Genomic DNA, 26,829 nt, shown 5'->3' with positions numbered 1-26,829 from the left:
GAAGAGCCTAATGCTGGGAAAGATTGAGGGCAATAGAAGAAGGGGACGACAGAGAATGAAGTGGCTGGATGGAGTCACTGAAGCAGTAGGCGTGAGCTTAAATGGACTCCAGAAGATGATAGAGGACAGGAAGGCCTGGAGAAACATTGTCCATGGGGTTGTGATGGGTCGGACACAACTTCGCAACTAACAACAGCAACAAAGTGATCATCATATTTCAAGTATCCCCATCTTAATGGAAAGTTTAACTTGGAAAACTAAAGAGAAACTGCTAGAGCCAAGCAAAGAAAACCATGTTGTGCACCGTGTTGAATACTGAGCATTTCCCCTCCTCTTAAAGAAACTTACAATTCACAGTTCCAGTATCAACAGGAAGGGACAACTGGTATTTTAGCCATTCCCCAGCCATCTGGAAGCCAGTATTAGGGTCTAGCCGACATGCCATCCTTATCACGTCTCCCTGTTGTGCACGGAAAGCTGGCAAGAAAAAACAACAGTAAAAGTCTCACTTGCAGCTAGCATGACTGAGAATTACTCATGTAAACAACTTGGATATAAAATCTGAAATCTGAAGTGTTCATCCTGCAAAAGGAAACTTGAATGAGTTTATAGATTAATCCCAGTTTCTGATGAATTACATGCTGCTGGTGAATTCAAGAGTCTGTAGGTAATATAAAAATGGATACACTGGAGGAACACTGATTTTTTCTCCAAACATTTTTCAGATATACTTGAAAATATCTACTTTCTAAAGAAAATTTAAATAGAAGGCACAACAGAACTTTGCAATAGCTTTCTGCTCTGAAATTATTTGTACTGAGATTCTGTTAATGCTGTTCAAACCAAAATATATTGACAATCTTTTAGTTGGGTTTTGCTGGAACAGCAACTTACAATTGAAGAAGCAATTGAAGTCTTCATCACTGTCAAAATCAAAACGAGAATATTCACAACTAGGACAGTCTGTCTTGGATGGAAATCCCAACTATAAAAAGAGAAGGATGAGATGAGAGGTGAAAACATTATGCACATATATTGTCAAATAAAGATTCTGGAGAATAATCTTAAAACAAATTAATGAATATGTAACATATTTTACTGACTGGAAAGTATTCTGCCTTCATCCAGTCATATCAGAGCGTGCTAGGAAAGAGGTTCAGAAAATAGCTGACTCAGTTTGAAAGCTTATTCTTTTTCCAAACATTCATATTTACATCTTATTACACTCTTAACATACCTTCACTAGATTAGTCATGCATGCCCGCAGATAATTTGGGATAATAGCCAACAATACAGGATCACGTGACAGGACTTCGTGCCGAAAAAGAGCACCCCATGTGATCTGAGTAGAAGAACGTAAGAACTAGGAAAATAAAAAATTAAAGAATCTATTAGATAGAGATTATATCATAAAACTAGAACACCTATATAATCTGCATCAGGGGTCCCCAACCAGAGCCTCAGAAAAGAAAGGGCAAAAGCCCAATATATTATAAATTGAATAAACCGACTAATGCAGCTGAATTTGAGTATGGTGGGTTTGGCTTAAGAAGCCTTTCTTCATCTCAGGCAGGAATAATGAATCCATTTTAAAATATCTGTAATTCATAAGGTCATCACAAATACATCCCATGTGTTTTAATTTAATTTTTACACTTAAATACTGGAAAGTACTTCACTTCAATCCTATCTATTTACCTGACTGGGATGGGTTGTGAAAGCTAGAAATGACTCAAGGTATTTCCCCAAGTTGATAGGTATTTCTACATCAGAATCAGGGCCCTGTTAAGAGAAGAGAAGCAATGCAAACTTAGATCCTAACGTGGTTCAGATGACAAGGATTTTACCTGTTACCAGCAGAAAAGCTTCCTTCCTGCATGAAGCTTTCTGTGGACAGGAGACTCCTGTCTGGAGTGTTCCACCATACAATTAAGAGCAGCATTTTACTTTCCTGCTCACTTCCTTGATATTTAAAACAGAGAGAATAAATCTTAAGCGCAGGGGAAGATGCCAATACAGCTTTTTCCAACCTGATGCCTCCAGATGTGTTAAAATTGGAATTCTTAGAGGTGCTGGGATTGTCATAGGGAGCTGAGAAAATGCAGTATGGTTTTGACAGTTACCAGGTGGCTACCAATCATCGACACTGATTCCCAAATTGGGCAAAAGTAAGAAATACCTTTGGAAAACCAGGCTGATTGGTAAGAAGCACGAGGAGATAATTTTTGTCATTATCACTCACCACTAATGCACACAGTTGGCTGCCCAAGGAACATAATACTTGGCAAAGTCTCTTTAAGAAAACATATTGCTTTTCCACTAAATCTTCACCATCTGCAGTCCTAAAAAGTAAAGAAAAAAGCAAGAGTTATGCAGGTTCTACCACATAATTGAGAACCATTTACACATGAGATAACACTGCTTATAAAGTAATATGTAAAGTTTCCCTTCAAGTTGACTCTTCGTGATTTCACTGATACATTCATATATTTTGACAATAGTGATTTGCCATTACATTGTTCTAGGATATGTTTTTGACTTCTCAATCTATTCTATTCTCCTGATACTTCCTCCCAATAATAATCAGATCCAACCCTGCTTAGTTTCCATGCCCACATACACATTAATTAACTGGGGCCTGTTAACAAAATGGATTTTACTGGTGCGTAATTTGATATCTTCCAACCACAATTGTTGGAAGACCTAAAAACCCAGGTCAGGGACAGATCATCATGGAAAAAATCACTATCATTCAACAATTACTTGATGGCACATAACCACTCATGCATTTACAATACCAGAGAGTAGTACTTACTGGGCAGCAGAGAGAATATAGTGCATGGCAACATCCCCAAACAAAACCATTAAGGGCTTGCGATCTTCCAGTTTTCCCTATTTTAGAAAATACATAAAAAATTCATCATGTTATACAGAAACACTGGAAGTTTGTTAGCTAGTATATTATGCTGAATGTTTCTTCTCAGTGATTGTTCAAAGCAGAACATTTAATTCAATATTTCCCCTTTTCTTCATTTAAAATGTTAGCAACAGTTCATCAATAAATAACAGCAAATTAAATTGAAGCAGTAAAGTTCATCCAGCACTCAAAGGTTGGAAACAGAACATTAGCAATCATTTTGGAGAAATTCTCTTGAATTGCTAGCCTGTACTCTAGCTGCCAGAGGAATAGTCCAAAATACCAAATAGAAGGAAGTTCATAATAAATAAGAAAGGACTTTTACAGCAGGGGTCCTCAAACTTTTTAAACAGGGGGCCAGTTCATTGTCCCTCAGACTGTTGGGGGGCAGACTATAGTTTGGAAAAAAATAATGATTACGGAACAATGTAAAATCAAGTATAAAATGAAAAAAAAAATGAAACAAGAAAAATGAATTGGTTAATTATTTGAATGAGTTTTTAAGTGAAGAAAATATACATTTCCAGTGAATCCACGCATGTTTTGTTTGGGAATGCAACTGTTGGTTTTTCCACAAATAGTTTTTGAGTTGTGGGAAGATGGCAGAAGTTTTCCTCCCTCACTTGTTAAACGAGCATGTCCAATTTTACTTCAAATGCTTGCATATGTGAATGCATATCAGATGAATTTCCCCTTTCCTTGAAGTTGCACATTGAAAAGGTTGAGTAGTTCTATTACATCGGTCAGAAAGGCAAGGTGCCATTTCCATTCAGCATTTCTTGCAAGCATCTCATGACCCAAACTAGGTAACATCAGCGATGCCAGAAGAGAATGGGGTTTGTGGAATGGAGGAGGAGAAGAGAAGGAGAGCGGCTGTGGAGTTCTTGGTGCTCTCTGAGCTTGGTGGCTTTCTTGCAGATGTTTCATGACCCAAACTAGGTAACATCAGCAATGCCAGAAGAGAGGGGGTTTGTGGAGTGGAGAAGAAGAGGAGGGTGATGTGGGTTCTTTGGTCCTCTCTGAGCTTTGTGACTTTCTTGCAGACGTCTCATGACCCAAACTAGGTAACATCATCAGTTCACTTATTATCCCACTTTGGGTCCTGAAACATCTGCAAGAAAACCACCATCCTCAGAGACGCCCCCCCCCCCCAAGGACCCTTCATTTTAACCCTGAGCCAGAAATATTCTCCTTGATTGTCATTCCGGACCGTCTCAGGGCAGAAGAACCTACCTGACAAGACCTCATTCCTCTTTCCCAAAGGGCGCATCCTAACGCCCCCATCCTTCCTCCACCCTTTTCTGGACCCTAAAAGCCAATGAAGTTTCTCTCAACCATCAGCACCGGCACCCCCAGTTCCTCTGAGCTACTCCACCGCCTCTGGCTTTACCTACCTCTCGGGGCTTCACCTGGATGCGGCACCCCTCCCCCCGTTCATGGATCGGGATGGTCCTCCAAAGGCCGACTGCGTCCTCCCTCCCAGCGGCTCCCCCGACCTTTCATCGCCTCAGCTCCACACAACCCGTCGCAAACCCAAAATAACCTTCCAGAAGTAAATTCTCCTTCTTTCTGGTTCACCCCAGCCGCCCCTCACAAATACCTTGCACCTTGCCCGCTCCCCTCAGACCCATAACCCATAACTCCAGCAGCCCCACTCTGACCCTCAGAAGGGTCAAGCCCACTCACTCGGAGCCGTCGCCCTTGCCGCCGCCGGTGGCGCTTGGTCCTTCGGCGATGGTGGGGATGATGTTGAGGGCCGGCAGCACCAGTTTCCTCTTGGCCGGCATGGCGGCGCGGCAGCAGTGGCGGAGGCTGGGGCTCATGTTCCGTAGCGCCTAGCGAGGGACCCGCCTTAGAAGAAGCAGCAGCAGTGGCGTCATCATCGCCCGGCTTGGCTGCCCTAAGTGAGGCCGAGGCTGCAAGCGAGGCCTAAACCTCTCAGCCTGGCCCTGAGGTAAAAACGCGAAGAGGCGAGAGGAGAGGAAGGGGGCATGGCCAAAGTGCGGGCGTGCGCTTAGGCGCATGAGTTAGCAACTGGGAAAAAAAATCTCCTCCCACCAACTCACCATCCTGCCATTGGCTGGGGCTCTCGCTGCCATCCACCTACCCTCTCCTCACGATTGGACGGCTTGCTTAGGAGGTTGAGGTGGGCCAGATAAAAGGCACGGGGGGCCGAATACGGCCCACAGGCCGTAGTTTGAGGACCCCTGTTTTACAGTCTTCCACTTCACAATCTTGTCCTATATCTATGAATGTAGTGTATGCCCAAAACATGCTTATGAAGAAGATAGAAAAGAAAAAAATCACCTTTCTGCTGACTACAATCAGGAGGCACTCTGCTGCTCCTATTTGAAGCTCTGGCTCATTCAAAAGCAAGCACAGCATCTCCAGTAGCTTGCAATTATCTGCTGTGATATGATTCATAGCCACCCAGTCTATATAACCAGCCAGAGTATTGAGTGCTGCAATTCCTACTCGACAATTTGCTTGTGCCTGGAGGAAAACAATTGCAATTGAGAGTCCACAGAACTACACATCTATTAATATGTCATCTATTAACAGTCTTAATCCTATTACTAAAACACAGTGAAAGTATTAAGCGCATTTCCCTCACGTCAACTTTTAATGTTTTTGTTCCTGTGAAAGTACTGGGCTAATCTGAAAATATTATTTCCTTTAAATGCTGGAAATCAGGCTGGGCAACCCACAGATCCTGACCCTTCTTTTTGTTGCTTCTGGAAGCTATCTCTGACTGCTGAGAAATGTAATTATGATTTTCTGCTTTTCTGAAATGGGGAACACAGGAAACATTACTCTAAATCCCAAAACAGGCAAATCACTATTAAAACTATCTTCCCATATTCTACCACATTCACATTTATAGTGCACCACTCTCTTTGAAACCTTCAACATCCCTCCAAAGTGTCAATTGTGGCTCGTGGCTTCCCCAAATTGCCCATTCTGATCTATATGGGGAAATGCAGTGGGAGCAGTACCCAAACAAAGTTATGAACTCTGATAAACATTGTCCCTTATATTCTATCATATGTAGTAGGAGGGGATTTAATCAACAAAACATTGAAAAAAAACAACAAACAATAGCATTAATGGCAACAGATATTTGGAAAAGAATGACCATATTCTAAGCATCAGGACCATGAGAAATGTTTGTATTTCTTAACCCTGGTTTCACTTACTTTTGATTCTTGAGCTGCATCCATTTTCTGGAAAAGAAAAAAAGTGAATGGTTTATTGAAACATAGTTTGGTTCCTCAATATTACAGTACCTACCAATTCTCTTTTTATAGGAGACAGTCATACCAGTAGGATGTTTCTAAAGCTTTATTTCCATTTTTAGCAATCAAATGCATATTTAAATGAGTCAACAAGATTATTTATCTTTAGTCTTGAGGTTTAAACAGTAATTCTGTCAGAATCTGCAGTTCTACAATGTTAAGGATTACTTTACTCATTTTACATTAATAATGCAGTAATACACGAGGGAAGCAAATCCACAATTGGCAAGATAAACATATTTTTAAGAAAGAGTTCCATAAAGCCAACAACTGGTATAAATAATAAACAATCCAATTAAACATATTGTTCTTCTACAAAATGACAAACTGCTACGAGCAATCCATGAATGATAAACAAATAAAAATATTCAACAAGATGAATCTCGTTCTTATACACCCAGACTACTGTTTTAGAATAACAACTGAATTCGATTAGGACATATTCTGGATAATTGGTGCCTTATCCCCTTCTTTTACAATATATATATGATTAAGAAGACTTCACTATAAGAGAACCTGTACAATTTGTAATACGTAATCTGAAGAGGTTTCTGTTGCTCAGGTTCAAACATTGTTAATGCAGCACCATTAACAATCAACCCTTTCATTTCAAACATGCCAAGAATTAAGGCTGGTAGTCCCTTTTTGTACATAACGTCCAATTTTCAACATTAACTGGTTTATTACAGGATTTATTTTAAATCTATTTAAAATAAAAGCAATAAGCTACACATGAAAACATAGTCTCTGTTGATTTGTTATAATTCTTGAGTCTCTATAAATCAATTTACTTCAAAAGCCAGGGGATGCTTTCTGCCACAAGGATCAAATTCTTTTGACTCTACTTCACATAAGGAGCTAACTGGTATCAGTGATGTTCTCATTTTTTTTGTTATTCCCAACATCTGAGACTATGTAGTTCTTACTAACCAATGGGGGCCTCTTACCGCACATCTGTATTTATTAACATTTTGCTGTAGTGTATTTAGCAGGAAACTGAAAATTTTCTCCATATTTTGGGAAAGAGTTTGCTGAATATCCCGTCGTCGTTGGGCTGGCAATGTCTGGAAAGTAACCACGTCTTCTGCCAGGCGCAGAAGTATGAACATCACTAACTCTGTCTGGGTTTCCTAGAATGAAAAGCAAAGCAAAGCAAACCAAAAGGAAACAATTCTCATTACCATAGGAATAACATTTAGTTTTCAGAGGATGACTATGGATTATGCTGAAGGACCGGGCACATAACCAGATGCAATAACCTCAAGTACAATTATCTCCCAGAGAGGGTTGGAGCCTCCGTAGCGCTCACAGCACTCCCAACTTATACTATTGACTATCATTATTAAGAGATAATAAAAAATAATATTAGAAATGGATATAAATTTTACAAGATTGATGGTCTCACATGAGATCTGTATTTTTCATATTTTAGCTTTTAGAAATTTATTGTTTGACGTGACCTCACCCAAAATCATAAAATTGTACTCATGCCCTGTAAGTGTGGCCAATCTACAAAAACAAGTCCAAAAAAGGTAGAGTAATATCACTGTAGGACATCCTACCCCTTCTTCAGACAGCGTGTCCAGTTCCTTCAGCATATCAGGCCAATGCTGTGGCCATTCACGTTTAATCATCTCTACCACAATGCGAGAGAGAACATCCTTAATGTGACTTTCTTCTTCTAAAATATTCTGGGTACCCTGTTAATGAAACATTGAAAGATTACAAGATGGAAGACAGGACTATTATATTATTCAATACTCACAGACCTATCTTTAGAAATACAGTATAAATTTTTACAGAACCCTTTAAATTAAATCAAGTAAGCACACAATCCTAGTCCATTAGAGTTTGGAATAATTTAAGTAGGATAACTATAAAAACAATGTTTTGATTATTTCTATATTAAATGTGACAATTTATATCCAGAGAAATATAAAAGCCCAGTCTCATACTGTATTATCTATACCAAGGCTTTTCAACCTTTTCACCCATTGTACAATTTTTAGGTTATGGCAATATCTGAGTACCACCAGTCGCCTAGCAAGGTGTCAAAAACAAGATGACCAAAAAAAAAAAAAAAGGAAAAAAGTGATAAAGTACAGGTAGTCCTCGACTTAGTGACTGTTCGAAGTTACAATGGCACTGAGAAAAGTGTCCCCCAAGCCACAGCCGAGCAAGACACCTGCCTGCCTATCCAGCGGTGCTCTTCCTCCTGTCTGAGGTTTTCATTGTTTTGAGCATTTCTGTTGAGGATTGGCAGCGGGGTGGGGTGGGGGGGGGTGTTTGGTTTTTATTCCCCCCCATTTGCTGGGTGGTTGCAGCAGGTTTTGGTCACTTCACATGACCCTGGGACACTGTGACATTCATAAATATGAATCAGTTGCCAAGCATCTAAATGTAAATCACAAGACCCTGGAGATGCTGCAACATTCCAGCTGACTGGCGCTTCTTCTGGGCTCAGCAGAAGCACCAGGATCAGCGCTGAACTCCAGCTGGAAAGCAGCACTGATCCTGGCGCTTCCGCTGAGCCCTGACAGCTCTGCAGCTCCAGCCATCTCTCGCTCAGGTTTGTGCGGTGCTGCCACCGGTTCAGCTCATTCCCCTCCCCCACTACCACTTTTCTAGGATGGTAGTGTACCACCTGCCAGGTGCCAATGTACCACAGGTGGTACCCGTACCACTGGTTGAAAAGCCCTGGTCTATACAACAAACTGCTTTACTACATGAATGAACAATATCATAGAGACAAGTTTTATTCCTTGCTTTTATAGCTGACTAGTGCAGCTTTTCATCACGATATAAATACAATAGCACTTTCGTCCAGAAAAATAAATTATAGAGTCTATAACTAAGGAATGATTTAAACAATAACACCTTATTTTTGTGAAAAATACTGTACCATTAAAATAAAATTTAGCAGCTTACGTTCAAGAAGTAGCGAGACTTACATTGGATATTAGTGCCATGACATTGTTCTTCAAAAAGACTTTCTCAAGTCGACCCATAGTATTCCATCGAAATCTAACCCCCAAAAAACACAGACATCAAATCTCTGTTATGTTGATTATTAATAAGTAAACTTTCATAACATGGTAATATAAGAGAAATATTCTGTTCTCAAGTTGTCCTATCCAGCTCAACTTTCCCGTATAAAAGCAAAAGCAGTATAGCCTTTAAAAGAATTAAAGGCAGTTGCTATTTAACAACAATAACAAGCAAGCTGGAGGGTGGGTGAATATTACAGAGAAAGGTAGGGATTGTGTCCTATAGCAAGTGTGTGCAAGCTATTTCATTAACACCAAAATACTGAGTATCAATTCCTTCCATGAATTGCCACCAGGTCACCTTTGTTATAAACTATAAACTATTATAATGATATTATAACAATATGATTGCATCTATTGCTATATTATAAGATTGTTGCAAGTCTAACTTCAAGCTAAAAAACATCTGGGAAATTGCAATATTACACCACTTGGTGGAACTAAAAATTCTTACTTCACCACATGCTCCAAGATCTGAAGACCAAAATGCCTGACAATAGCAGTCTGGGATTTTTCTGCTAATTTCAACCCGCAAGGAACACAAACTGGACTTTTTTCTTTAAATTCTTCACAAAACTGAAAAGGAATAAGAATTTATTTTAAGCACACAAGTGTATAATTTGTCCACCAAGTTAATTACGAAAAGGCCAACCAAATTCTGAGATAAAATATTATTTGAAATAATTCCTATTATATTGTTTTGAAAACATGGTAGTTTATGGTATTATATTGCATACCAGCTGATACAACTTTCAGGATACTACCCCAAGGCCATGTGATCACCTTTTGCGACCTTCTGACAAGCAAAGTCAATGGGGAACCAGATTCACTTAACAACCAGGTTACTAGCTTATCAGCTTCAGCAATTCACTTAACAACTGTAGCGCTTAACAACTATAGCAAGGAAGGCCGTAAAGCGGGGCAAATCTCACTGAACAAATGTCTCGATTAACAACAGACACGTCGGGCTCAACTGTGGTCGTTAAGTCGAGGACCACCTGTAGTAGGAATGATTTAAAATAATAATTTTATCTCAGAATAAGCGGCCACGTGGACAAGGCATGGACAGCCGATCGATCGTTGACGGCCGGGCGGGAATGTGCGCCCAAGAAGCGTCGAGGGCCCGAAGGCATCAATAAAGCCGAAGAGGCAAAGGGAGTTTCCGTCTTCTCCATCCCGAAAGGGTGACCAGACGAGTAACAGTAAAAGGCGAGCAGGAAATGCCGCCGGCGGCCAAGCGCTTCCGTCCCAGCCTCCCCCACAGCGAGTTTACTTTCGGGCCGTTCGTTGTGTGCATGCTCGAAGGGGCGTTTCCGCCGCCGCCACGATACCTTGAGGGCCTCTAAACGGTAGCGCTGCGTAGAGGCCGGGTCCATCATCGCCGTCACCGCCTTCACCAGTTGCTCACAGAGCGTGTTCACGGGGTCCCACGACATTGTGCCTGGAAGCAAGAATCGATGGGGGGATGGGTGGGGGGGAAACAGGAGGAAGAAAGGTGCCGTTGCCCACGGCAACCAAGCACGGGGAAAGCCAAGAAGCAACACCGTGCCGGGTCCACGGAGAGAAAAGTCACAATGCGCATGTGCAGAAGATCAGCTGATCTTCAAAGAACGGCGGCCGGACAAGCTGGGCAACTCTATGGTACGCATATAGAGTTAGAAGAGTGAAATGCTTGGTTTTTCTTTATTGGAGGCGGGTTCTTTCAGATTTTTCTTTCTCCCCCCCCCCCCAAATGTTTGGTTTTTCCCTTTCTTCAGAGAAAGTCATTCCACAAAGGCCAATCTGCAACAGGGAATACTCACAAATGGGTGAAACGACTTTCAGCTTTAAAAAATTGACCTAAGCTTGACAGGGTTGAGTTTCAGATTTAGTTTCATGGGCGAATAGGGGCCGGATGGAGGAATAATTGTCCTCAACACTGTCCAGAAGTCATAAAACTCACGTTTCTTAAGCTTCTTAGGCTACCAAAAGGTCTGGTACCACCTTTTTTTGACTAAATCATTTTATGAAATGGTATTAGCTTTTGGTTAGTGTTGTGCTTCAGGGTTTAGTGACCCTAATTTAGACAACAGATTTCCTAACGTTTTTTTCTGGCAACTGTGATTGGCATCTTCAGGGGAAAGCGATCTGCTAGGCAGACCACAGGCAAACGAGCAGGAAGTGACTAGGTTGTTATCTTTATAGGCAGGTGTCTTGACTTATGACTGGCATACGTTTTTGTGATCTGCAGTTCCTTTCATCAACAACCTTTTCACCAACCTGTTTTCCCCTCCCTGACTTGCCCCAATTTGAATCCTACATCGGTCTCGCACTCTGTGCTTCTGATGAAGAGAGCTGCAGATCATTAAAACTTACGCTTTTTAACTAAATGGGCGGCTCAGTTAACAAGCTCTTCCGATTTTTTTGCCAACATAGACCAACATGGCTTTTGTCTCACATAGGGTAATGTGGGAAATCGGGGGGGGGCGGGAGAAAAACCCGAGAGAAGGCAAATAGTTTTCATACTCAGAAGAAAAATGGATCTGTCCCTAAAAGCATGAAAAGTCGAGCTGCATTCGAAGGAAAATACCTGTACGGGTATGTTTCTTTTTCAACTACGTTTCCCAAGGTGCCTTGTGTTTTGGGGCGGAAGTTAGAAACCGTACAGGGAGGGATTTTTATTTCTTTAATCTTTCAAGATGGCGGGAATGTAACTCAGGGAGTTTATAGCGGAATTCCCTTTTGGCCTCGGTTTAATCCTGGTTGGTGGCCGTCAGAGGAGAGCAATGGTTCGGGGGCAGGAGCGAGTGGTGGCTTTGGCGGATATGGACTGCTTCTACGTACAGGTGGAGCGACGCCTGGATCCCCGTCTGCATGGAAAGCCGTGTGTCGTGGTGCAGTATAAGACCTGGAAAGGTGGCGGGTAGGAAGCTCCTCTTCTTGTAGAGGGAACGAAATGAAGTGGTAGATAATTAAGGCGAAGGAATGACTCACTACAGAAAACAAACGATTGATGTCTTCTTCCGGCATTGTTAAAAGAATTGGAACTTAACTGGGACTTTAACATTGTTAAAAGACACTGGGACTTCGGGGAGACGGTTTTAGCCTCGTTCTACTCCGCCCCCCCCCCTCCAGTTTGGTGTGATGAGGGTACAAGCGACGGAGTGACCTTGCGCCTGTCATTCGCTCTCAGGCTTAGGAAGGAGGGCAGACTTTGCGAAATGTTGCCAAGAAAACTGCAGGGACTAGTCCACGATTCAAAAAGCTGATTCAAGACCACACACAAAAAAGTCTTCCTTATGCATTTTATTTACAACACGTAAATACTGTACATAAATAGTATTTTGCATTCAGTGTTTTGCTTTGCGTACATATCTAGATTAAATAATGTGGATTCATAAACCATAGAATGAAAAAAATGGATTTTACATGTATATATGGTCTTATTTCTGGACCTGCTTTGGTAGTTTCCTCATTTCAATATCGGATATCTCTCAGATTGGCTTCCTTAACATTTCTCTGGTCTTTTTCTTTTGTGTTTTACACATAGAACTCTAGAATCCTTAAATAGGATAATTTTTGCTCAGCCTTGGCCAAAATATGTATTTTTAACTTGGAAATAAAACTGCTAGCACTGTGGTATCTGCAGTGATTCAGCAGCTGTCAACTCCCATGGGCTCCTTAATTTCTCAGTATATTCTAAATGTTGAAGGCATGAATATTCCCTCAAAATGCCTAAAATATTCTATGATTTAAGAAGAAAATCCTCAGTTGTATTCAATCTGTAGGTGATATTGTAAGTTCTCTTATCTAATGCTAAACTGGAAAAATTTTGATCATTTTATCCTTCATGTAATGTCTAATATATTTTCCTTTCATGGAACTCAGCATAATTGCTGTGAGCTATGAAGCACGTGCTTTGGGGATTAAAAAAACCATGTGGGCTGCTGATGCCAAGAAATTGTGCCCAGATCTCCAGTTGGCTAGAGTACCAGAGGCCCGTGGCAAAGCAGATCTTACCAGGTAAACCTGGGGTTGATAGCCTTTTACAATTTCTCTTGTTTTTTTCCCTTAAATAATTGGAAAACCATCTGAAACAAAAAAAAATTACTCAGGATGATTTTTAATCACAGCTACTTTTTGGTGAATTTTCTGCTTTTGGAACTTATATTTGTTTTCCAAACAATTTAAAGAAATATGTTATGCTGCCTCTTAAAAAACTGGATGCAGTATTTCAGTCTATTCATCTTTAAAAAATATAATATGGTAACAGTATTTAGGACAGTGATGTAATAGTAGCACTAGGAATGAATTAATAGAATTTTTGCATGTATGTGTATGTGTGGGGGACAGGATTTTACCTCATTTTTTAAAATATTTAAAGCCTGAAACTTTGCATATTTCATTTTCTATTCATTTTATTACTTTCTGCTAAAGATCATAGAGCTATGATCATCAAGAATACTTTATGGCTGAATTTGGATATATAATTTCAGATGTTTTAAAGCCATACAAAAACAAAAGTGATTAAGGGGTTCTCATGTAAGTTATCAAACTCTACATGGTGCTATGAAAAAAATAATGCTACAGACCCAGAACTTTGATGGCTAGATTTTTATTAGGTTCCTGAGATGGAAAGGGTAGGATAAACAGAAATATATATAAAAAAAATGGTGTCTTTATGTAGATACAGAGAAGCCAGCATAGAAGTGATGGAAGTGATGTCACGCTTTGCTGTGATTGAACGTGCCAGCATTGATGAAGCTTATCTGGACTTAACTCAAACTATACAGGAAAGGCTGCAGAAGATGGATAAACCTATTTCAGTAGAGCAGTTGGGAACTACATATATTCAAGGATTCCCAAACAACCTTGAAGAAGAAGAAAATACGGACAACAAAGGTAATGTGTTTGTGTGTGTGTGTGTGAGGTGGGGGAACTCCATTATCCAATTATGCAAATTGAATAGCATTTGCAAGCAGATTGGATTCTCTTCCCCAACTGCATTCACTTGATCTTCTGTGATATTGCTATTAGGGATGAGTTGAGATTGTCACATTGAAGCTAGAAAAACTTTCAGTGCTACTTATTCTTTTTATCTAAACTAAAGTATAGGGAACCAGAGACTGGTTTCCCACATTTCTTGTTTACTTTTGGAACTAAAAGATTCATTCATGCAGGCTTTTCTCACTTAAAAGTTTAGCTCACTGTGATATGTTTGGGTTCCAGAAAAATCAAAATAGAATACCAACACAAAGGGCTCATTCTGTGTGCTGACTCTAGGACAGTAGTCCCTTTTATATATTTATACATTCTAGCAAGGCTTGTTTGGTCCAACACTGGGACTTTTCTCACATCTGTTTTTTTAGGAACCATGGTGTATGTTCCTCAAACTTTTATTATGATTTTTTACATGTTGTATAAACTGAAGTCTTCCTGAGCAAACCTTTATGCTTTTTGGTCTGCTTTGAATGGATCTCACATGCTCCAGTCACCTAAATGCATTGTGTAAGGTTATATATATTATCACTGTACCATAGCATTATATAATGAATGACATTAGATGCTAAAAACAGCTTATTGGTATATTGATATGTGGTTCATTAATGAATATGGTTATAAATGATTAACAGTCTAGCGAGATGCTTGCTTTGAATCGGTTTGTGTTCCTTTTTAGAGGAGATAAGGCAACGTGGTGTGTGCCAGTGGCTCAAGTCATTGCCTTGTGGAGATCCCAGCAATCCAGAATTGCAGCTGACAGTAGGGGCATTGATTATGGAAGAAATGAGGGCTGCTGTGGAGTCTGTCACTGGATTTCAATGTTCTGTTGGAATTTCTCACAATAAGGTATGCTGCTTGTTTTCTAAGGTTGAACTCACTCAACATATACAAGTCTTCATTGGTCTATGTCAAAATCTGTATCCAATGAATGGAGGAAATATAAAAGAGAAAGAAGAAAGGAAGGCCTGGAAGCACTTGGGAAAGCTCTGCTGGATAATACTGAGGAGATGCTACGGTGGAGTAAAAATTATTTTGGGGTTATGTCCTAAAATATGCTTATAATGAGTCAGTTTCCAGATAAGTCTTATTTGCCTAACTGCTCTCAGCTGAGATATGTACCAAATAGAGTGGGTTGGATGCTCTTCCTCCACCTCTAGGAAGAGAAATAGTTGCTACAAGTCTAATCTCATGGGAAATGGTTTGTCCGTAACAAGGGAACAGACATAAAGTCCCACAATTTCAGGCCACCGTCCTTCTGCCCATTAGAAAAAACAATTACAGAGTGTAACCTGGCACGTATTTCATCCGTAATAAGTTATGACAGGCCTGTAGTTGCCACAAGGCCATAAAGTCTCAGCCAAAACAGTTGTGGCTTGAATGTTGAGATGTCCTAGACCAGGGGTAGGGAACCTTGGCTCTTTTATGACTTGTGGACTTCAATACCCAGAATTCCTGAACCAGCCATGGTGACTCAGGAATTCTGGGCGTTGAAGTCCACAAGTCATAAAAGAGCCAAGGTTCCCTCCCCCTGTCTTAGATCCAATACTGTCTTTCACCTTAGGGCAGGCAGCAGGGCATCCACAGATTTTCAAGTCTGTCCCAAGTTCAAAATCCAGGGAGGGAGGGAGGGAGATCGATCCTATTGATGAGCAGTTTCTCTTCTCTGACTGTATTGAGTACCCTCTTCTACTAGTATTTGATTCAGGGTTCAGTTATACTCCAGGTCAGCCTCTTCATCCATTGTCAAATCGAGGGTGAGGGAGATCTGATTTACTAACTTGGCATTTAGCAACAACATCTGTAGGCCAAAGGGTAAAAGCCAACATGATTACCACAGTCCATTTAGGTAACAAGAGGAGGAAGGAACTGGCACATGTTATCTCCTCTCTTTTCTTCATAACCCGACCTGTTATTTTCCCTGAAACACACTTCCATCTGCCCACCTAACTGGAGCCACCTATCCTTCCCCTTATATATTTGCAGGAATCTCATAAACTCTTATAACAAAAAATAATGCAGCTTATTCAACTCTGAAGTGGCTTCCCCCAGGAGGTGAACATTCTAAGTCTGCTACCTGCTCAGGCTTAGTCTTGCTCCACTTAACCTTCAAAGGCTTTCAGGACAAACTGGAATGAATACCCACCAAGTGGGGCAATTCTATCCTGGACCAAAAAGCAAGTAGCCCAAGTTGAAGCTAATGCATTAGTTTCCAGAATTCTATAGAAAGCTCTGCTTGTGAACAGATAATTCTTTCCAAGTTTGCTTTAAATGTTTTTGTAATTTTATAGATCCTGGTATTAAGAATAAACACAATTATATTGGGAATTTTGGCCATAGAATGAATTAAATGCAAATAACAGATAAGAATAAAAATGAGGGAAAACAGCGGAGAACTTATATTTTTGACCAGAAATTATTTTCTTTTGGTTAAATAAGTTAAATGTGTCATTGTATCCTTGAAATTTCACAATACAGTGACCCTCTATCTCTGTATAATTTTGAGTAGTTATATTTTGCCCTATGTCCTATATTTTGATTTCTTCTAAAATTTGAATTTGGGAAATTGAAAAGCCACTGTTGGTAAACTAGCCATTTGGTTCATTTCAGGTATTAGCAAAACTGGCCTGTGGCCTCAACAAACCAAATCGACAGACTCTGGTATCACAGGGGGCTGTTCCTCAACTCTTTAGCAAGATGCCAATCAGCAACATGTACGTAAAACTGAGGATATAGCCATGACTTTCCAAGTAATGCTTTTCTCCTGCATGTTACTGCTTGGGCATATTTGTGCTTGCTTCCTACTAGTATAGGCAGAAGCTACTTATTCATTACCGATTCTGTCAATATGCTTTAGCCATTCGTCAAATAGCGCAAATCCTACAGTCCTTCGCTCTTTGGGTGATTACCTGAATACTTTCGTTGGTTGGTACCCGGATCTAGTACTTTCCATTCTCCATCCAATTGGCTTCTTTTTCTCCTATAGTCGCAACCTTGGAGGCAAACTAGGTGCTTCTATTACTGAATGTCTCGGAGTGCAGTATATGGGAGAGCTGATCCAGTTCAGTGAATCACAGCTTCACACACATTTTGGAGAGAAGACTGGGCAAGTCCCTTTTTTGAAATTTTCGATTCTATGTATTTTCTTTTTGTGCTTATACAGTATAGGCTGTGTAGTACTTAACTTGGAAGGGAGTGTATAGAAAGTAGGCTAGTTCTGCTGAGAATCGAATCAGTGTGTTCTTATGTTTTCTTTTGCTTATTCACTTATTCCAAAGGAAAATAAGTGGGAAGCAATGAAAAACAAATGCAGTATTGTATGAAATATGTTCTATTTTGAAATGAGTTTTTAGTTAAAAAAAAATCAGCCAAATATGATAACAAATAAAACATAAGACTAGTTGATACAATGTGGGACTATTCTAACCCCTTGGAATGCTGTTTGGATTGACAAGTGGGATATTAAATGAATGAGTGCCAAACGAAATCTTCCTGTAATAGCTTTCCAGCTAATAACAACAATTTATTGGATTATATTCCCAACTTCCCTTCAGCCACAAGTATTGATTTCTTGGACTCATCTTTTTATGTTTTTACATGATATCTCCTGTTTTTACTTCACTGAGCTCAGCACAGAATTCATAGATGTCTAAGATACAACAAATATAAATGGGAATATGTCATAGTAATGTAAAACACATGGACAGAGGTGGATCTTTGGGTGGCCAGTGTTACTTTTGGTTTGTAATACTCCACAAAAAAAGAGTTTATGATTCGCAGTGTTTCAACAGTAGGAGAAACGGTAGATTTGTGGGTGTAAAAATGTAGGTACAGTACATATAATCTATTTGGATACTGAAAACTAAGTCCTATGTCAGAGACTCCTTGTTCCTTAATTCTGTATCTGCCTTTTTGAATCATTATTTTGCACCTAGTTGGTGAACTTTGGAATCTACTGAGCAAAATGTGGCTTTAATGGAAATATATAAATGGTACAACCTTCGTGACAAGGGCCTGTTCCAAAGGATTTTGGAATCCTTTATTTTAAATTGATGTAACTTCCAAATATTTTGGATAATTAAACAAATAGCAACATAAATCAACGATTAGTCGCAAACTTAGAAGAATTATTTACTTGAAGTTCTATGTATGATTTACAGATCCTGGTTATATGAACTGTGCAGAGGAATTGACTATGAGCCTGTGAAAGCTAGACAATTGCCAAAGTCCATTGGTTGCAGTAAGAATTTCCCTGGAAAAACAGCATTGGTTACTCAGAAGCAGGTAAAAATGTGCAGAGAGAATATCATGTGCTTTGGACTGGCAAGTCTTGAGCCAATTGGAATACATTTTGGCAAACTTTGTATAGACTTATTCATTCAGAATTCCAAAATAACTGCCCTTCATTATATTCCTTAATTCTAGCGCAAACTATATAGAAATATTCAGAGCCAACCAACTGCCTTCTCATTATTTGGAGTGTGTCCTATTATCCTCCCATTTTAGGGAGGCCCATAGTCAAATTAGTATTAAAGAGGTAGACATAGAATGTCAACTCAGAATAACAAATAGCTCTTCTACTACAGTAGTGCAGGGGTAAATATGATTTGCTGTTGGAGAATGGGGCATAAGATCTTCACCTTTACATCATTGCACTTAGATCTTCAACAATCAATAAAGAAGCTGTTGGAAAACTTCCTTTGAGAGTTCCATTAGTGGGAATACCCTATAGCTCTTATAATATATTGAAGCAATTTGGATTATAGATTTCTTGGACAATAAGCAGAAAGTCATTCTGCATTTTATTTTGGTATTTTTCCAACTGCATAGATTATATTGTATTGATTTTGTATTGTTGTCATGAATCTATGTATGCATAGATTCTGGTTTTGATTTTGAGGGTACAGGAATCTGAAAGTTCAAGAAAGGAAGATTTTCTTTTGATTTAAGTTAGCAGCATACTAACCATAGTCTTCAGATTGTAACTGTATTGTAATGCTTGTCTGAAGGTGCAGTATTGGCTCTTGCAGTTGGCCTTGGAGCTGGAAGAGAGATTGAATAAGGACAGAGACCAGGTAGGCATCATGTTATCTAACCTGTGTGTGTGTGTGTGTGTGTGTGTGTGTGTGTGTGTGTGTGTGTATAGAACAAGCATGGGAGAACAGCTTTTGCTATTGATGGGGTTTGTTTAATTCAGGGCTTTCTTACAAGTGTTCTGCTGCACAATTGACTACCATGATCTTGAGTAGAATTTCTGGTGATAAATGAATGGATGTCTGCTTTGAAGAGTGAAAATGGTGAAAAAATTCAGTGGAATGGGCAAGAGGAGAACAAAAACTTGGAAAAAAGAAATATGACCATCTAAAAAACATGTTGAGGCCATTTTTTTTTCTACAGTCTTTGTTCCATTGCATTAGCTCAGAGTTTCCTGTTTCTTAATTCATTGTCTATTTCTTAATTCAATTAATCCATTCATTAATGGCTGCATTCTACTGTCTTTTGGCCCAGATGGAAGAAAGGAAAATATGACTGAGTTGGGAGGAGCTACAGCTACAAACTGTAAAAGGACTACTGGGATAAAGTTAATCATTTTCTGTTGGCTATATCTTCAGTGATGAAAAATTTCAGGGGCTTCATATTTAACAAATATAACAAATAACTCTTGTTATGGTCTTTTATGGATCTATTTCCATCATTTATTTATTTCATTGATTTTTCCACAGAACAACCGGGTGGCTAAACAATTGAGTGTTGGCATCCATATGCAGGGTGGTAAACATACCAATTTAACACGCTGCTGTGCCTTATCCCAGTATGATGCTCAAAAAATTAGCAGAGATGCCTTTGCACTAATCCAGAACTGTAACACAGCAGCAGGCCAGCAAGCAACATGGTAAGAATTTTATTTCTTGAATTTAAGAATAAGCTACTTTGGAGGGGGAAAAAATGTTCCTATCCTTTCTGCTTAAGTTTTGTCATGTGCAATAAGATTAGGAAATGAAATATAATAGAATGAGATGAGTAGGAACTTTTTTGTTTGAAAAATAAGGGTTACCAAACATATACTGGCTCTTCAACCAAAACACATTAGAAGATTCTGTGCAAGATGTTGGCAAAGAAGCTGGTGGTATAGTGTGAGTAGCAAAGTTTGTGTTAAAAAATGGGACAGAGCAACATTTGGAATGCTAGTTATCAGTTAGAAGTCAGCTGTGCATCTTGCTTTTGTTTTGAACTAAAGAAAGAAAAGTCTTGAAAGGAAGTCCTAGAAGAAAGAGTAAACAGAAAGAATAATCTTGGGACAGATTCTTCTGTGCTTAGTGAATTCAAATTACTGGAAAATTATAATCCAATTTAGTTTTGAGAGTGGTTTTATTTTGAAATGTTTGATAATTTGCTTCTATCATTAGGTCTCCGCCTGTTACAATCCTTCAGCTCTGTGCAAGCAAGTTTTCTGAGGTTTCTGCAGTATTGTCTGTGGACATTACTTCCTTCCTGACTAATCATAGCCAATGCACTCAACACACCACCACCATTAAAGAAGGTATGAATGCAAAGTTCCTCGGAAGTCCCAAGAAGGAGACCAGCAAGAAGGCAGTTAATGCTATTCAAATGCTCTTTCAAAGGGCAGAAAAAAGAAAACAAGCCCAGGCTATCGCTGGGTGTTTTGTTCCTGACGTAAATGATACGACAGTACCACCAGCTACTGAGACCAAGAGTTGTCACATCAGCAACCAAGTTTCAGAAGGCTTAATGGAACTAAGCAACCCAAACATGATGCAGAAACAGCCCTTGATAGAGCAATCTTTGCTAGAGACCGCGTTGACCGGGGAAGGTTATGTAGCATCTTTAGAAATGAAAATGCTTCCTGATTCGTTTAAAGAAGAAAACGTGCAGACTGCTCCTGGACTTTCCCAAGAAGGAGCTGTTTGTTTGGCTGATCCTTCCTCAGTAGATGACTGCTTGCTGTGTGAGAAATGTAACCAAAAAGTGGCAGTGTGGGAGTTCACCGAACACTCAGATTACCACTTTGCTGTAGAACTGCAGAATTCTTTCTCGGGGTCTAGTTCCTTCAGATCCGTTGAATCTCTTGCTACTCCAGTGAAGGAGAAAAATAAATCAAGGGAACAGAGAACCACCAGTGCCAAACGGCCAAAGCAAGATGGAAGTAGGACTCTAGATTTCTTTTTTAAACCATTGCCACCATAGTTGCTGACTTGAGTAACTGGTGACTTAGAAAATGTACTTTTCCTAATAAACTAATCCTAATAAATTATTCCTTAAAATTTAATATTTTGGGGAGTTAATGAATGGGGATAAAAATCTGTAATCAAAGGTATGCTATCTGCAGGTCCTTCTGTTACTTTATGGACAAGATGACAGTGGACCGTATGGTGATGAGATTGTGTTCTGCTAATAGTTCTGTAGTTGTCCCTTGACTCGTTTTAAAATGGAGCTCTGTAAGAATTCATTTACTCATGTTGCGTCGTGTAGAAAATTTGCTTATTTCAGAAGTCTTGTATTCAGGTAGAGGTTCTAAGATCTAGATTACAGTCAAGATTACAAGGAGTGAAAATCATAAACCTCGATATTAGACAGCACTGAACTTTGGATTTGATTTTAAGACAGGAGAAAAATCCAGATTTCCCAGATGGTGGATTTCAACTTCTATCACTCTTCCCTGCTAGCTCTGCTAGCTGGATTGATAGCATTGGGGAGTCCAGAACCTTTGGAGAACAACAGCTCAGTGTTCAATCTCTTGCGGTTTTTTTTAATTTCGTAAGAACTTTTCCATATAATTTGAATGCTTCTTTTTCTAGAGTTGTGTAAAAAGCCTGTAATATAGTTTTCTATTTTTATTTGCTTGGTTCTAAGCCTTTCTCAGTAACAAAATTGTTTCTTTTGGGAGTAGGTTTATTAATGCTCTTTAGGTCAAGCATTCTTTATAGTAAATGAAACTATCTTATGCTAAGCCATAGGCCTTACATTTCCAAAATGCTAAACCATAATGTAAGTAGGATTTTTTTTTGTGCAACATGATGCACCATCTCAAGTGAAAAAAATATTTTATTTATTTATTTGAATTTATTAACTGCCCAACTCCAATGGCCTTTATTTTTGCAAGAAACCATTCTTCAAAGCCAAATAGTAAACAACAGCCCAATGAAGAGGGCATTAAGACCGCTCCCATCAACACTGACAGGGTAAGCTACTAGTATATAAAATCAGAACAAATCCAGTCCCTACTAGCACCGATGATATTACCTACTCTGGTAATGAAACGTCTGCAAGAAAACAACAAATTCAGAGAGTACCAAAGACTCCACAGTTCAGCCCTCAGCTACAAATATTCTGTTCTATCAGTATCAAGCACCTCAGAAAACATGCAGTTGGAAGAAATTTGCATGCAGGCACATTTCCACCAAGGAAAAGCAATTCTTGCACGAATGCCCTACAACAGCATAGTGCCCACTAGTGTCAAATACAAGCTTCTAATAAACTGCACATCTGGATGTAAAATACCGCAAGGAAGTGGACGAAAAATGATATGGCTCATGAACACAGATGCACATCTCAGACTAAACAGATACCAGCACACCATGGAAAACATCAAGGAACAACTAGAACACATCATTTCAGAGCATATTGAAGGGCTGACAACCACCATCAAGACTACTTCCCAGAGACACACCAGAAAAAGGAAAATGAAATTACCAACCAAACTACTCAAACCCTCGAATCAAAGAGGCACCAGAGTCCAAATGTGTGGTCAACATGTCCAGTCGCTCACTATTTACCACAGAACACAATATTCTACAGAAAGGCCTACGCTATAACATAGAAGATGCTATAACTAGAATTCTTTGCAGTATTAGAACGAGCATTTAAACTGCAGGATTTCTCAAAGAGACTCAAAAAAGCATCAGACAAGCTATCCTACCACAGAGCAGAAGATGATGAGAACAAAACTCTGAGAACAGAGCAGCCCTCAAACCACAATTATCCTGGACAAATCACAATATAGACAAAAAGCAAAAGTATTATAGAAGACAAAGTTACATCCCAGCGAACATTAGTCCAATACAAAAACTAGATAACTGGATCAAGAGAACTCTCAGCTACTTCACCATAAAAGGTCAAATCGCCAAAGAAGATCAGTGGCAAATAAAAAGTAGTAGACCCATCCTCCCATGCTTCTATGGATGCCCCAAAACACATAAGCCAGACATACCTCTCCACCCAATTCCATCATTACCAGGGACCTCAACCTACAACATCACCAAAGATTTGACAAAAAAGCTTGGACCTTTCACAAAGGGAAGCAAAAGTACGCATCTGCAGTGCCTCCAAAGAATTGAAGATATGACAATAGATGAAGATGAAATCATGGTTTTATTTGATGTCACAGCACTTTTTACATCCATAGACCCAGAATTGGCCAGAATTCTAGCCTCACTACACAGCACATCTGACCTAACAAAATACATCAAGACTGAGATATGCAGGACCATGGATTTTATCAACCTTTGCCTAGCCACAAACTGACAAATATATTAACATGTTATATATATTACAGTTTGGTAATGAAATCTACAAGAAAACAACTAGGCTCAGAAAGCACCAAGGACCCCACAGTTCAACCCTGAGCTACACATATTCTCTTCTATAATTACTCTTTTTAGTTATGAAAAGATTGCATAATGGGATATCATAATTTGCTACTGAATAAATAGTCTCATTATTTGGATCCAATCATTTGGAAGAAGCTATTTATAGCTTTTGCAGAATTTATTTTGATAACAGTTTAGAATACCTCTTGGCATTGAATGCAAGTTTTTGTTATATGGTTTATTTGGATCTGGATCTGTTACAGGTTTTGAAGGCATTCAGAAGAACTATAGGAATCATCTGTGGCTCCTAAACCAGTTATCCTTCTTTATAAGAAGTTGAAGGAAATTGATGAAGTTGATATTATTTACATGACCTTTGGAACTGCATAGTTAAATATCCTTATAACCCAGTGGAGAATTGCATTAAACATATAATTAAGTTCCTATAATCTTAAAATGAATATAGTACATTTAAATTTGCTTTATTTCTGCTAGATTAGAGGTTCCCAATCCCTGGTCCGTGGACTGATACCGGGCCGCACAAACAAGCAAAGTCCCATCTGTGGGATGCAGGTAGCACACAAAACCACGCCGCCTCTGGTCCATGGAAAAACCTTTCTCCATGGAACCGGTCCCTGGTGCCCAAAAGGTTGGGGACCTCAGTACTAGATGCCTCAAATAAAATTTAGTGAGGATTGGTTACAGTGTTCCTGCTGGTGGAGATGTAATTTAGGAATTGAAGCATTTTCCCGTATGATTTGCTCTTATCCTATTGTTTGTATTACAACTTTGGATTAATCATATTATGTTAAATTCACATATATTCTTCTTTGGCATATTCCAGTATTTGGAACCTAGCAAAAATTGTGAAAATTTTGGACATGAGAGTTGTTCGTTAAATGAATTTAGAGTAAGGAGAAATCTTTACCTGCCTTGCAAAAATGGATTGCTATATTTGAATTAATATTTTTTAAAAAGAGGGCAAAGAACAATGTCAAGCAATATTCTCAAAATTTCTTGAATTCTGTTTATGACATAATTTTCTGATCTTTTTGTGTATTACTTTATTACTCATTATGACTATGCTTATGAATTTTAGAATACATTGATCTTTTAATGTTGAATATGCATGTTTCTTTTTTGTTGTTGTTGATTAGTTTAGCAAAATAAAGTTATCAAAATAGCCTAAGATTTAAGTAACACATTTTTGTGTAATTTCCAAGAAAAAAACAAATGGAAATCTATAGCACTGTTCACATAACAAAATTAAGTTATATATGATTGGGTGTAAATGTAGAAAATATTTTCAAGAGATTATCCTTGTACCCAATGGTCTTTAGCAACCATTGACTAGTTTCTAATCTTCCATAGTTGGCTTGCAGCTCAAAAGAACCCTGGAAGAAGTGGATTGTTTATACCCATTTCAGTCTGTTTCCAAGATGGCGTTCATTGATCCCAAAAACGGAACCTGCAATTATGGGAATAACGCTAGGAAGATGATGATGATGATGATGCCACTCTTGTTTGCCAGGACAACCTTAATTACACTTTTTGATCATCTGGCCAAGCTGGGATGGAGGTGATGGCATCCAACCTTGTGCCCCTCAAATCTCTTGGTGGCTTTCCATACCACGCTGTTAGCTATGTCCTGAGCTGGCTCCATGGGCTAGGGGTTGGAGACATCATTTTTTTTAGTGGTTCTCCTTCCTCTGAGTCTGTTGGTATGGTTGTGCGGGGAAGATTGCTCCCAAAACCCTCCTGTGTGGGGTTCTTCAGGGTTCTACTGTCTCTTCCCTTTTAACATTTATATGAAACTGCTGGGTGAAGTTGTCTGCTAGCTTGGGGTTTGGTATCAATAGTATGTTAATAATACCAGATTATGTCTTTGGAACTTGGCTGGTCAAGTGACTTTATAGAGGTTCTGTCTTGGAGATTGTGCAGGTTTGAAGAGAAACCATCTTGACTCAATCCTATGAAAACTGAGTGGCTATGAGCATTTGGATTCTCCAGATTGGGGAGTACTCCATCTTTGACCTTATATAGTTGCACTTCCTGACTCAAGGATTGTGCACAGTCTTGGGGAGGGGGTGTTCCTGAATCACAACCCCTACTTGGAGAGCAGGTGGCAGCTGTGGTCCTGAAAGTCACAGCACAATTTCATCTGATGTGCCAGCTGGGCCCTTAGTAACCGGTGGGCTATTAAAACAGTCACTTATGCACTTGTTACCTCATGGTTCAGCTACTGCCATGGAGTCTACATGGGGCTGCCTTTGAAGATCAGCTGGAAGTACTCCAGAATGCAATGACACAGACATTGGCAGGCATACCTTAATATGCCCATGTATCACCTGTGCTTAAAAAGCTGCACTGGTTGCCAATTTGCTTCCAGAAACAATTCAGATTTCTGTTATTTATAAAGTTTACATAGCATAAAGCCTGGTTACTTGACCACCCGACTCCTATAACATCTATCTAGCTGATTTGAAACTATAGCAATGACACATCCAGTTCCCTTTGATAATATTGGGATCCCTGAAACTTGCTGTCTCTGTAGCAATACCTGGTTTCTGGAATGGGATCTCCTCCACCTTGAGATCCAGGCTGTTGTTTAAAAGGGCTAGAAGACCTGGCTCTTTGCTCAGGACTTTGGCCAGCGAAAGTGAAGGCATTTGTCTTTTTTTTTTTTTAAAATTTTGTATTGGTTATTATATTTTTCTTGTTTTAGTTATTGTGAGCCACCCAGAGTCTGTGTGTGTGTGTATTGTAAGTGAAGTTTTTAAATTGGAATTATATACTGCTTTGTAATACTGCTTCATTCTGTTGTAATTAAGAATAACAGGAACTAACCCAGTGTAGCTGATGTTACGCAACCATTGCAGCACCAACAAACGGGTTAAATAAAAATTCCTCTCACAATTAGAAATGTCAGTTATTAGAATAAAGAAACAAGATATATGATTAATGATATACTAGTCCAGTATTTA

At 39.3% G+C, this 26,829-nt stretch overlaps 2 protein-coding genes across 7 annotated transcripts in view; one reads left to right on the top strand and one right to left on the bottom strand.

Annotated features, from left to right (window-relative positions):
* Positions 1-10,793, bottom strand: part of XPO5 (exportin 5) — a 39,006-nt gene extending 28,213 nt beyond the window's left edge. The window contains exons 1-14 of one of the 3 annotated variants that reach the window (XM_039342757.1): positions 10,592-10,793; positions 9,715-9,836; positions 9,165-9,237; positions 7,776-7,913; positions 7,161-7,343; positions 6,115-6,141; positions 5,225-5,410; positions 4,604-4,768; positions 2,816-2,892; positions 2,243-2,342; positions 1,699-1,782; positions 1,238-1,363; positions 895-985; positions 349-477 (exon numbers count right to left, since the gene is read on the bottom strand). In XM_039342757.1, the coding sequence (XP_039198691.1) occupies positions 349-477; positions 895-985; positions 1,238-1,363; positions 1,699-1,782; positions 2,243-2,342; positions 2,816-2,892; positions 4,604-4,768; positions 5,225-5,410; positions 6,115-6,141; positions 7,161-7,343; positions 7,776-7,913; positions 9,165-9,237; positions 9,715-9,836; positions 10,592-10,696 (1,606 nt within the window). In that variant the 5' untranslated portion in view covers positions 10,697-10,793. The remainder of the gene's footprint in view (positions 1-348; positions 478-894; positions 986-1,237; positions 1,364-1,698; positions 1,783-2,242; positions 2,343-2,815; positions 2,893-4,603; positions 4,769-5,224; positions 5,411-6,114; positions 6,142-7,160; positions 7,344-7,775; positions 7,914-9,164; positions 9,238-9,714; positions 9,837-10,591) is intronic. The other 2 variants (XM_039342756.1, XM_039342758.1) reach the window with 2 other exon arrangements.
* Positions 10,794-11,719: 926 nt separating this feature from the next.
* POLH (DNA polymerase eta) lies at positions 11,720-26,761 on the top strand. Of its 4 annotated transcripts, none has more exons than XM_039342747.1 (10): positions 11,720-11,837; positions 13,128-13,262; positions 13,927-14,141; positions 14,917-15,086; positions 16,848-16,951; positions 17,224-17,343; positions 18,398-18,521; positions 19,247-19,312; positions 19,961-20,130; positions 20,645-26,761. In XM_039342747.1, exons 1-10 carry the CDS (start codon positions 11,797-11,799, stop codon positions 21,441-21,443), a joined length of 1,944 nt encoding a protein of 647 aa, XP_039198681.1. In that variant the 5' UTR covers positions 11,720-11,796; the 3' UTR covers positions 21,444-26,761. The 4 variants fall into 4 exon arrangements, with proteins under 4 accessions (XP_039198681.1, XP_039198680.1, XP_039198683.1 ...); XM_039342746.1 differs by lacking the exon at positions 11,720-11,837 and adding an exon at positions 11,917-12,162; XM_039342749.1 differs by lacking the exon at positions 11,720-11,837 and adding an exon at positions 12,019-12,558.
* The last annotated feature ends 68 nt before the right edge of the window (positions 26,762-26,829 follow it).

The sequence above is a fragment of the Crotalus tigris genome, unplaced genomic scaffold (genome assembly GCF_016545835.1).
Source record: "Crotalus tigris isolate CLP2741 ecotype Arizona unplaced genomic scaffold, ASM1654583v1 scf7180000017812.1200847, whole genome shotgun sequence".
Taxonomy (NCBI): Eukaryota; Metazoa; Chordata; class Lepidosauria; order Squamata; family Viperidae; genus Crotalus; species Crotalus tigris.
Note: the sequence above shows the minus strand (reverse complement) of the source record. Positions and strands in the feature narration are given on the sequence as shown.